Genomic DNA, 11,990 nt, shown 5'->3' with positions numbered 1-11,990 from the left:
AGATTAGCGACCTTGAGTAAAAATGGAATTTGAACTCCAATATTTCTTGAATTTTCCTTTTGTATGTTTGGATGATATATTTTGTAATACTAAGAACTTCAAACTAATCGAACTTAAAATGATGTATGGATCCCATGTCTCAACTCTCAAGTCTTAAGTCCTAGGTATTGGGTTAGACGAAGTCTCATGAAGTAAACTCTCAAATTCCACATATTTTAATTAGAAATTAAAAATGAGATTCGAAACTCTCAAATCTTACTAGAATTGTAAATCTCATCTTAACCACAAATTGCATATCAAATTACTTCGTGCAAACACACATTTTTTTTTTTTTGTTAAATTGGAAGAAATTAAACCTTGGACATAGCCTAATCATAACACTTACCTCACTCACTCTCACCACTTGAGCTAACACACATTTTGAAAAAGTGGCAATACCTTTAAAGAAATGTCTAAAATATATACTTTTTTTACTAAAAGAATGCTTTTTTTTCTCTATGTGAAATGTATAAGAGAATATGAAGGATAGCCACAAGTTTCTTTATCATGCCCCTAATAAGAAAAATTTTATGAATATCACTGATAGGAAAAACTAGATAAATTACAATAGAACCACTCTAATGACATTTGACTATTTGAGCCATTGGATTACAAGATTTAATTAAATAATATGGGTATTTTGGCAATTCAATGGCTCAAATATGATGTGCTATCTCAACCTTAAATTGGTCCGGGCTGTCTAAAATCTTGCTCAACCATAAATTGGATTAGGCTAGGCAGAGCCAATCGGGCTGAACAGACAGGCAGCCCAATGGCCCAAACCCACGCTCGGTCCAACTGCAACGTTTTAGAAAACCGCGATGATCCGGTACACGTGTCAGATGATCTAGTAAACGTGTCCAAATCAGAGCCATCCACGTTCGGGATCAACAAAATTACCCAGGAAGGAACTCGAATCTCAAACCAATTGAAATCCAACGGTCACCAAGCGCTCGCAGCAACACATAGAAAAGTCACCGCGCAGTGGCTTCCCGCCCTTGTTCAGTATCAGTTGGTGGTTCGACAGATCGACATCATGTGTGGGAGGGCTCGCTGTTCTCTGAGACCCGACGACATTTCTAGGGCTTGCTACTGCAACAATGGCCCCGTCCGTACCGTTAATATGGACCGGTGAGGCGGTGCTTCTCGTATTTGCTGGTTCATTTGTTTTTTAGATTTTAAATTATAAATCATCTTCTGCTATTTTCCTAGCAACCAAACAGTCTTTCTGATTGAATGAAATTTGCTTGTTTACTACTTAGGTATCGTCCGTCGTACAATGTGTCGCCGGGGTCGAATTTGCCTGTGATTCGTAGAGAAGACGGAGCAGATGGCGAAGGCGTAGTCCTTCACTGCATGAAATGGGGGCTGATTCCTAGTTTCACCAAGAAAACCGAGAAACCCGATCACTACAAGATGGTAAATATAGCAGCCACTGTTGTGATTCTTCTTTGTTTAATTTAAATTTGGCTATAGTAACTCAAATTGTTAAATCAAACAATATTTGTTTGATAATCATATGATTTGTGTTAAAAATTGCAGTTTAATGCTCGGTCCGAGTCCATTTGTGAAAGGGCTTCTTTTCGTCGTCTAGTCCCTAAAAGCCGCTGTCTCATTGCAGTAGAAGGGTATGATTGATTTCTCTTTTTTTTTTTTACACCAATCATATCATGCTTCTTCTGTTGGAGGTGCTTTGGTTGAGTGCTTGGGTTTTATCTTTTCAACTTTTTAGAGATCAATGGGATAGGTAGATTACATGCCAGTGTTTGAGTTGGTAGAAATAAATGGACTCAAGTAGACCTAGTTATGTAAAAAAAATTACTGTACTCCTTATGTAGGCAGTTAGCTGTTTATATGGCGCTAGACAGAGAGCACCACGTCATGAATTAAAACAGTTATGTAAAAAGAATGTAGGACATGATTTCAATTTTGATTATATTGGAGGACTCCCTGCGTCTTTCCTTTTCATTCTTGTTATTCAATGAATATCTTGAAGTGATTTTCTTATCCTTTATTTTCTTTTCTAAATTTTTCATTCTCCAGATTTTATGAATGGAAAAAAGATGGTACTAAAAAGCAGCCTTACTATGTCCATTTTAAGGATGGTCGGCCTCTTGTGTTTGCTGCTCTGTATGATTCTTGGGAGAACTCTGAAGGTTGTTAATGGATAAGTACTTTGTTATAACCCCCCCTCCCCCTCCCCCTCCCCCTCCCCCTCCCCCTCCCCCTCCCCACCATCACCACTTTTGTTAATATGGTTGCTGTTATGCCTCTGTTTGTTTTATTACTTAACTTTCATTTGAAATTTGTTACTATGTGCTTTCCTGCAGGTGAGAAACTTTACACCTTCACTATCATTACAACTTCTTCATCTTCAGCTTTACAGTGGCTGCATGGTGAGTCCTGCTTATTTTATTGGATTTATATTTTGTTTTCTAATACTGTAATACGCTGTCTAGACCCTAGATACTGCTATAGATTATGCAATGCTTGGTGGTTTATTATTTAATGCAGATGAGATGAACTTGGAGGTATTTCTATCAGTATATTTAATAATTTGTACTTTTCTAGTTACAGTTCTTTGGCTTATCTATATATTTAGTCCTTGTTAAGAGTTTGAAGTGTGATCCTTCACTCCCACCAGTTAATTTGTGCATTCCTGTTGTGGAACTCTTTGCCAAAGTTATCTAATATTTTCATTAGTTTTATCATTAAAGACAGGATGCCTGTTATTTTGGGTGACAAGGGATCTACTGACACATGGCTATATGGTTCTTCATCTTCCAATTTTGATTCATTACTTAAACCTAATGAAGTTCCAGATTTGGTAAGTGGTTTCTGAACCTTAGAAATGAGAAGCATAACATTTCTTATTTAATATTGATGGGTTGGATGCTAAAAACTTTAATCACCAGGTATGGTATCCGGTGACTCCAGCAATGGGTAAGGTGTCTTTTGATGGGCCAGAGTGCATCAATGAGGTGCGACAATATTGTGTTTTCTTTTACATACAAGATGTTTTCATTTGGAAAATAGAAGTGATTTAAACCCAATAATCTCCTAGGTTTGGGAATTTTGACTGGCAAGTGGGAGCTTTGAATGAGAGAATGATTTTTCACTTCTGTTTCTTCCTTTAGCTGGTGATCCTATAGAGGGGAAAACTTTATGGAAGTGATGAAAAAAAGGTGTTAAGGTGCCCTCATGGAAAACTTGCCTAACAAGGGAATTCTACTGTAACATTCCCCACCCAAGTTTTTTAAAGACTCTCTTTTGTTGCCTTTTCCCCCCTCACATCGTGTGTTGCTTGGGTTGATGGGAAAAACAGTGGTGCTTCTTTCTGTCGAATAAGTAATTTCTTAAATATACTGAGCTTTCATGATTTGGTAAAGTCTCTTGGTTGTCACATCAGAGATCTAGAATCAAATCCCGTTTTCATTAGGGTTTGGGAGGAATTGTGATTTTCCTTCTTTAGGTAGGGTGGGTTAAGGGGAAAAAATACGTCAAATTCATGGTTCATTGCTAAAGAATACCACTAGTTACTGTGTATCATTTTCTGCAGATACAGTTGAAGACAGAGGGGAAGAATTCAATCACAAAATTTTTCTTGACGAAGGAAAGCAAAAAAGAAGAATTAAACCCAAAGGATACAAGTTCTTATGACAAATCTGTGAAGACTAATTTGCCAGAAAGCGTGAAAAAAGAACCTGAAAGCAAAGAGGACACAGCAATCAAAAAAGAAGAATTAAACCCAGAGGATACAAGTTCTTATGACACATCTGTGAAGACTGATTTGCTAGAAAGTGTGAAAAAAGAACCTGAAAGCAATCAGGACGCAGCACAACCATCATTTGCTCATGATTCAAAATGTGGTGTTTCTACATTTTCTCAAGAAGGTGCATCTAAGGGACAAACAAAGCGCGACTACGAAGAGTTTTCAGCTGATTGTAAGCCAGGTACTTATGAAACTGATAAGATTTCTAGTCCTAGTCCAGTGAAGAAGAAGATTAACCCGAAGAGTTCTCTTGATAAGCAACCTACCCTATTTTCGTACTTTGGAAAAAGCTAGTTTTGTTTGTTTTGAACTTCAGATTTCCTTGGTACATGCCACATGTGTATATGGGAACAAGTCGAGAATTTTGTTGTGTAGAAAGACAGAGATGGAATTTTCTGTTGTGCAGTCAACCTACAGTCTGTAGTCTGCCGGGTTTCTCCCCTCTTTTGTGGCTAGGCAGTAGTCATCCATTCTGCTGTATCAGTAACACTTGTATCCATTCTTCTGATTTTGCTGAAATCCAAGTTTTAGGATCTTTGTCAATTGTCAAACATGTTGGTTACTGGATAGTTGGATTTTGCACAAGTTTCATGTAAACTTAAAGATCTCTATGTTTAATTCCCTATTTTCTTTAAGCCATTAGTAATTTCATTACAAAATGGGTAGTCCCAATGTTCTTTATATGATGGAATTTACATTTTTGAATGGCTACAGTAGTAAGTTTTCCAACACTGCCACAAATCACAATGCAAACATGAAAAATGGTTTTCCCACATTTGACTTCAAACATGTGAATTTCTTTGGTGGCAAAGAAGAAATCTGTCTTTCCAATTAGGAGGGTTGTTGGACGGCTCCTTACAGATTTTAAGAAGAAAATGAAAACCAAGCCAAAAGAAGTTACAGTTGGCGATTAACACAAAGGAAATATTTGGGGACGTAGAAGTGGCAAAGACCAATTGTAAGCTTCTATCCACCTTCCATTAGGGACCATCCCCATGATGATCTTCTTTAGCATCCGAATAGGGCCAGCCATGGCCCCCCATTGTAACGCTGGGCGTGACCCTAGGCAGAATCCTCGGCGCTTATTCCCTAGCCATATGGTGCTACCTCTCCGCCTCCTAAGCCGCCTCCGTGGCCGACACCACCCAACCAACATGGTGGACTTCGATAACATAGATATGGTAATGGAACCTCTTCTCAACATTGCTATTGTTTTGGTTGTGCAGTTATGCTAAGTGTTTTGTGATGCTCATTCCCAGTTCCTTATATAGTGTGCATTAAAGATGAATTGTTGATGTTAATGATGATAGTCATAATGGCAGCAATTATAACAATTATGATTTTTTAAGGCCTGATGCTAAAGTAGTGCCTTAGGAGGAGTTTTTATTCTATTTTTATTGTTGGGGTTGTGGTAGTCATGATTAAAAAGAAAACTTTAGGCTCAAAAGACAATTAATTAGTCTAAAGAGCTTGCAGGTAAGAGTTGTTTAGTTACCACTGAAACTGTGGGAGTGTGTACTTGGCTCATGTCACATGTACAAATGGGATCGCGAAAATTAAACATATTTTACACAACATTATTGCTCACAAACCTATCTTCTACAACTCCGTTTTCAAATAATTTGATACAGTTTTACCGACTTTTTTGTTGAAGTGAAAATACACTACATCGGTGTCTCTTACTTGGAAATGTACATGACATGAATGCAACGGAAATATGATTGCTATGAACATTTTTTATCTTAAATCTTTAATTAGATTATGAGAGGAAAATTAATAGACCATAGTCCAAACTAATTTCAGCAGACCAGATGGCTTCAAGCATCAAAGGAGCAGTATTGTCAAACATTGTTGTGGACATAACAGATTTCAAAAGCAAATTGGGATGCTTTACTTTGGTCAAGAAAATAAGAAGAATCATTTAAAATAATAATGCGATAAGATTTGATTACAAGAGGCTGTAGTCTTCATTAATATTATGCTGCATAGTACATGCGCCTGATCATTCATATTCTTAGGCACAATTTCGTAACTTAAAAGTTTTCCAACCTATGTTAATATTGTTGTTGGAGGTCACCTTGGGATAAGAGAAACATATATACCATAAGATATATAGTCTCAGTCTGGCTTATATTATTCTGTCCTCTAGCTCTATAAGAGCATATGTAATGGTTGAGGTCAATAGGCAATTCAATACAAGGTTATTGACCTTATTTTTCAATTATTGATTTGACATAAGTCCGTTTTGTTGTAATAGTTTAAGTCAATAGCTACATACTCCAGACTATATATAATGTTAGGTCACTTTCGATTTGAAATACCCTCAAAATCAATTTAATAGAGAAAAGGAAAGAGCAAGAACATGAATGGGTGGAGTCATGTATTCAATGGAATATTCTCTACAACTTTTTATGGGTGAGTACGTGGTTTGCGCCCACGGTGGTGGTCACCGGTGTCGGACCGGCCAACAGTAAGGAGGAATTGGTAGGCCTGGGTTGGGTGGGGTTCTGGTTTTTCTTTTTACTGTAATTGTTTTTTCAATCATTTTTTTAGAAGAATTGTTTTTTCAATCATTATTCATTTATTATAGAATATTAATAAAAATATTGTTTTGACCTCTATTTATACTATATTATAGTATAATTTCTTTAAAAAAAATTCAATTAAGTCACAATTTAACTGTGACTGTCTCACAACTTAGATATGATTGTCGTACAGTCACAACTATATTTGAAGTTGTGAGTGTCATACAGTCACAACTAAATGTGAAGTTGAGACTACGTTAGCAAATTTTCAAGATAATATAGAAGTCTCAAGGGTAATTTTGTCAAAACCTTATAAATTTTAACTAACACTCATCATATGTAGGCCAAAGAATAAAAATGTTAAATGAAAAAGGCTTAAATCAAAGAGGCCAATATATTTGTGATATAATCTAAAAAACTACATTTAAATTTGGTAGTTCAATTGAAAAATTATATGGTTTTCATGCTATACCAAAAAATTATTAAGATTTGGTATTTAATCCTAATTTTCTATATTAACAATGGTTATTATAGTTTTGTATTGCTTATTTGGAGGTGTATTTTAAGGGGTAAATAGATATTTAATTAAAAAAAATTAAAAAAAATGATGTGTATTACTTAAATCGGCCGCATCAAATTGAGACCCAAAATCATTTCTCATTTTGAAATTAACATATTTCGTTAGACAGTTGGATTAATTGACTTCACCCCAAAGAATAAGCAAAGCAAAGCAAAGCATACATATATATAAAGCGTATATAAACATGCAAGCAAAACGATTGCTTTGCTCTCTAGCCACCCTTGTAAATCCACTAGCTGCTCCATCATTTCTTTCGACAGTGATCATTTCATCTGCGAGATAATTGATCTGAAATCTTGAATATGGCGAACTGTTCGAATCTTCCTCAAGATCTTATCATCTCTGTCGCTAGACGAGTAGTTTCCATGGAGGATTTTGTTGCTTTTGGTGCAGTTTGTAGATCATGGGGATTAGCCGCAACCAAAGAAAACTTTACTGGAGGATTAACAGATCAAGTTCCATTCCTTTTGCTCCCAGAAAAGGAGGAGGCCGATAGTGTCATCCGTGAGGTTTACAACTTGTCAAAAGGTAAGAATTACAAGCTTAATCTCCCAGAAGCTAAGAAAAAGCTAGCTATGTTATATATTCTTCCTTGGGATGGCTAATCACTGTACAAGATTTGAAAGTAAATCTGTTGCATCCTTTAAACCATGCCCAAATCAAGTTGCCAGATTTTAAGATATCTGAAAAACTTGATTCGCCTAGCATAAACAAATTCGTCTTATCATCGAGCCCTTAATTCTTCGATATCAGATTACATAATCATGGCCCTTTATAACAGGAATCGATAGAATATGTGATATATATAGTTTACTATATGGGACAATTTTATGTCGTTGACTATGACAGCATTGTTCACGTTTGTGTCGACATTGAAGATCCTAAGCAAGTATCTACAAGGATTGTTGTTCGAGTTATGTCAAGGACCCTTCGTTCTCCTTTAATAGTTAACAATCTATATCTGGTAGAATCAGGAGGGTCCTTATTGGTGGTTTTCTGTTGCGGCATATGGAACGCATTATCATACCCTGTGTTTCGGGTTTTAAAGGTGTCATTTAGTAAGGACGATCGGCCTTGGCAGTCGCAGTTGGACTTAGAGGTTTAAAACTTGGGGAATACAACCCTCTTCTTAATTGGGTGATAAAAATTCTTCTTTCTCTTTTCAAGCCTCCAACTACTCTGGATGTGAGACTAATTGCATATATTTTTGCAAACACTAGCTTATTACCAAACACCAAGGATGATATCAGTGTCTCATTGCCTCCACATCCGTACATGGGTATTTTGCATATGGAAGATAGAAAGTTTGAGCGAATCGTTAGAAACTCCCCTAGTTCTTTTCTTAAATTTGAAAATCCGTATTTATGGATTCAACCGAGTTTATAAGTAGGATATTTGTCTTTTCTACCATAAGTTTTTATTTACATACTAGCAAGTCATAAGTTAAAATGATACAAATAGTTTTATTTATTGATATTATTGTTCACTACTTTACTACTTTATTATATTTCTCTAGATTTTAACAGTTGTAGTTATTGAATGGTATTTTTTTGAATCCCAAAAGTTACACCAAACCCCTCAATTTCTTGCTTCATATAATAGAAAGATTATTGTTGGAAAACCGACCTTAAATTAGGAAATAATGTAAAGCGGGGGAACTTAACAACTGAAAGTGAATACTCTACTCTAACCAATCATTAGCGAAAACACAATCACAGATATTCCAACAGAGTCATTAGACCACAAATAGCTTGATAAATACAATTATTCAGAGCTAGGACGCACACTGTTAGCTCCTAAACTTCACTAGTACAACCTACAAAAGCCGACCAAAAAAGCACGTGAACAAGCTCAAGAAATTAATAAGGATCCACAAGCAGTTAGGGCCTGTACAAACTAAACAAGAAAATCAGAAGACGAAGCCCATAGTAAAAAAAAACTAAAGGAATCGAAATCCTACAAGGAAACAAAGAATGTGGCGTGGTGGGCAAGCAAGCATATATAAACATAAACATAAATCTTGTGCTGCTCTGTACCCTTTCATATACGTGTAAAGCTCCATACATATAGAAAAAAAAAAAAAATCAGAGGGATAATCGATCATATTGATTTGAAATCTCGAACATGGCTGACTGGTCAGATATTCCTCAAGATTTGTTCATGTCTCTAGCCCAACAAGGAGTTTCCTTTCAGGATTTTATTGTTCTTGGTGCAGTTTGTAAATCATGGAGATCAGACGCGACCAAGGAAAACTTTACTGGTCAATTAACACATGAACTTCCATTCCTTATGCTCCCTGAGAATGCTGCCCCTACCATTCGTGAGTTTTATAGCTTGACAAAAGGTCTGATTTTCAAACTTAATTTGCCAGAAGCCGAAGGAAAGCTATGTTATTCTTCTTTAGGATGGTTAATCACTAAAGATTTGAAATTTAATCTGTTGGATCCTTTAACTTTGCCTCCTTTAATTCTGTTGCATCCTTTAAATCATGCCCAAATTAAGTTGCCAGAGTTTAAAATATTTGATCATTTTAGTGGACGGTTTCATACGCCAATCCACTACTATAACATTATTAAGTTCGTCTTATCATCAAGCCCTTCTTGGACATCGGATTACACGGTCATGGTTTTTCATAAACAGAGAAGTGATGATAAAATTCCAAGTGTTTTGGCATTTTGCAGACCAAGAGACGATGAGTATTGGACAAGTATAGCTTATAATTCAGAGCATGATAAAAATATATCGGATCTAACTTATTATAATGGACAATTTTATGTTGTGGACCTTGATGGGAATGTTTTGGTTTGTGACATTGAAGACTCTAAGCAACCATGCACAAGGATTGTTGTTCCAAAGATGCCAAGGGAACTTCTTCCTCCCATGATTGAAAGGTCATATCTGGTGGAATCAAGAGGGGACTTATTGGTGGTTTTCTGCCAAGGAAGCAACTTATTGGCGACGGCCACTATGTTTAGGGTTTTCAAGGTCCCATTTAGTAATGGAAATTGGGGGTCGGACTCTGAGATAAACAACTTGGGGAATAGAACATTGTTCCTGGGTGATAATTCTTCTTGCTTCTCTGTTGAGACCTCACACTACTACTCTGGATGCAAACCCAATTGCATATACTTTGTTAGGTACACCAATAGGAGGAGTGAGTACGGTCAAAGTGTATATATAGACATGGGTATTTTTAATATGGAAGATGGAAAAATTGAGTACAACCTTGTCCTATCCCCTGAATTTTATTATTGTGTATGGAATTCTCGTAAGTCAAAACCGTATTTATGGATTCAACCGAGTTTCTAAGTGAAATGTATTTGTCCTTTATTTTATGGATACAACTTCTACATACATACTAGCAGAGTCCAACAGCAATTACCAACAATGTCATGACTTATGAGAAGGAACAAAGTCGAACTGTGTTTCCTTTAGTTTTGGGTTTGTTTGTTTGTTTTTAATTAAATTGAATAAATTGTTCTGCTACTTTATATACTAAACTCCTCAACTTCTTGCTTTATATAACCAGAAGGATTATGTGCAGTATGCAGAGAGTCCAATAGTGTATTAGGAAAAGAGAAGTACAAGTAGGACATAATGTGAAGTGAGCAACTTAACAATTGAAACTGAGATTCTAATTAGCATGAACAAGAGGAAAGTGCACCAGCGGTGTTTTTAGATCAAACGAAAGCTCGAGAGCATCAGATTGATCCGTTCCATCTAAAACAGATCGGATGGTTCAGATAGCTTCATGATCTCCCCTGGTTAGAAATCTTTTGATTCACAATATGTGTATAAGACTCATATAATGCTCCATCATGGAATCCAATGATCATGATGTAAAGGATGCAAGATCATATCACCACAACTAAATAAGAAATCTGACGGTGGTGATTTAAAGAGTCAATACGTAATTGTGAAAATAAACTTAAAGGTGAATATACTATTGACACCCAACTTGAGGCCCAATCCAAGTAAGTTGAAGCTGAGAGAGATGGCTATGGGCTGTTTCAGCCCATTTCGTTAGACACATTTGGAATTGACAGTCATGACAAAAAAAAAAGACTATAGACGTCCAAATCCTATAAAGAAACGAAGAAGGTGGCGTGGTGGGCAAGGAACATCTTGTGTTGCTCTCTGGCCTCTACATGACTACATGTACTGCTCTAATTATAACTTTTTAAACTCCAATCCAATTTGAAATCTTGAATAAGGCTAACTGTTCGGATCTTCCTCAAGAACTTGTGGTCTCTCTAGCGAAATCCGAAGTTTCCATGAAGGACTTTATTGCTTAATTTTGGTGTTGTTTGTAAATCATGGAGATCAGCTGCAATCAGAGAAAACTTTACTGGTCGATTAACACATCAAGTTCCATTCCTTATCTTCCCAAAGAAGGAGGAGGATACTGAATTCCGTGAGTTTGACAGCTTGACAAAAGGTAAGAATTACCAACTTAATCTGCCAGAAGCAATGGGAAGGATATGTTATTCTTCTTTGGGATGGCTGATCATTGTACAAGATTTGAAAGTTCAATTGTCGCATCCTTTAAATCACGCCCAAATTAAGTTGCCAAATCTTAAGGTATTTGAGAATTCTGTTGAAAAAAATTTGTTGCTAAACCCAAGATACTTACTTGGACATGAACAAGTTCGTGTTATCATGGAGCCCTTCTTGAACATCGGACTACTTAGTCATGGCTCTTTGTAACCAAAGTAATTTGGCATTTTTCTGACCAGGAGATGAATATTGGACAAGAATAGTTTGTCCAGAGAATATAAGGGATCTAACTTATTATAAGGGACAATTTTATGTGGTGAACCATTATGGCAGTGTTTTGGTTTGTGACATTGAAGACCCAAAGTAAGCACATACAAGAGTTGTTGTTCCAGAGATGCCAAAGGAAAACAAATTAAAAGGCTATATTTGGTGGAATCTTTAGGAGCCTTAGGCCTTCTACAATGGTGAGTGTCAAAGCCATTTGAGGGCCATGTAAAATTGAGTATGTAGCCATTTGAGTGCAATAAGTGAGTGTCATGTATGGATATGGGTGAGGGCCATTTGAGCTAAGTATAAT

The 11,990-nt window shown here is 36.3% G+C and overlaps 3 protein-coding genes across 4 annotated transcripts; 2 read left to right on the top strand and 1 right to left on the bottom strand.

Annotated features, from left to right (window-relative positions):
* Nucleotides 1-1,003: 1,003 nt before the first annotated feature.
* LOC147276165 (embryonic stem cell-specific 5-hydroxymethylcytosine-binding protein) lies at nt 1,004-4,427 on the top strand. 2 transcript variants are annotated; one of them, XM_086254765.1, is made up of 8 exons: nt 1,004-1,170; nt 1,302-1,458; nt 1,582-1,667; nt 2,083-2,195; nt 2,370-2,435; nt 2,757-2,866; nt 2,955-3,020; nt 3,605-4,427. In XM_086254765.1, the coding sequence occupies exons 1-8, from the start codon at nt 1,076-1,078 to the stop codon at nt 4,103-4,105; spliced, it is 1,194 nt and encodes a 397-aa protein (XP_086110891.1). In that variant the 5' UTR covers nt 1,004-1,075; the 3' UTR covers nt 4,106-4,427. The 2 variants fall into 2 exon arrangements, with proteins under 2 accessions (XP_086110891.1, XP_086110890.1); XM_086254764.1 differs by having other exon boundaries at nt 3,599-4,427.
* A 294-nt stretch (nt 4,428-4,721) lies between these two features.
* On the bottom strand, nt 4,722-5,015 carry LOC147276164 (uncharacterized). Its single transcript, XM_086255781.1, has one exon. The coding sequence runs from the start codon at nt 5,013-5,015 to the stop codon at nt 4,722-4,724; it is 294 nt and encodes a 97-aa protein (XP_086111907.1).
* Nucleotides 5,016-9,040: 4,025 nt separating this feature from the next.
* Nucleotides 9,041-10,225, top strand: LOC147276163 (putative F-box protein At3g25750). The gene has a single exon (XM_086254120.1). The coding sequence runs from the start codon at nt 9,041-9,043 to the stop codon at nt 10,223-10,225; it is 1,185 nt and encodes a 394-aa protein (XP_086110246.1).
* The last annotated feature ends 1,765 nt before the right edge of the window (nt 10,226-11,990 follow it).

This window comes from Dryas octopetala, chromosome 8, assembly GCF_963921425.1.
Source record: "Dryas octopetala chromosome 8, drDryOcto1.1, whole genome shotgun sequence".
NCBI classification, from domain to species: Eukaryota; Viridiplantae; Streptophyta; class Magnoliopsida; order Rosales; family Rosaceae; genus Dryas; species Dryas octopetala.
The sequence above is the reverse complement of the archived record's forward strand: the minus strand, read 5'-3'. Positions and strand labels throughout refer to the sequence as shown.

Coding starts and splice junctions, on each gene's coding strand:
- LOC147276165 (XM_086254764.1), top strand. CDS start 1,076: ATGTGTGGGAGGGCTCGCTGTTCTCTGAGACCCGACGACATTTCTAGG. Junction 2,436..2,756: donor AGCTTTACAGTGGCTGCATG/GTGAGTCCTGCT, acceptor TTATCATTAAAG/ACAGGATGCCTGTTATTTTG. Junction 3,021..3,598: donor GGCCAGAGTGCATCAATGAG/GTGCGACAATAT, acceptor CATTTTCTGCAG/ATACAGTTGAAGACAGAGGG.
- LOC147276164 (XM_086255781.1), bottom strand. CDS start 5,015: ATGTTGAGAAGAGGTTCCATTACCATATCTATGTTATCGAAGTCCACC.
- LOC147276163 (XM_086254120.1), top strand. CDS start 9,041: ATGGCTGACTGGTCAGATATTCCTCAAGATTTGTTCATGTCTCTAGCC.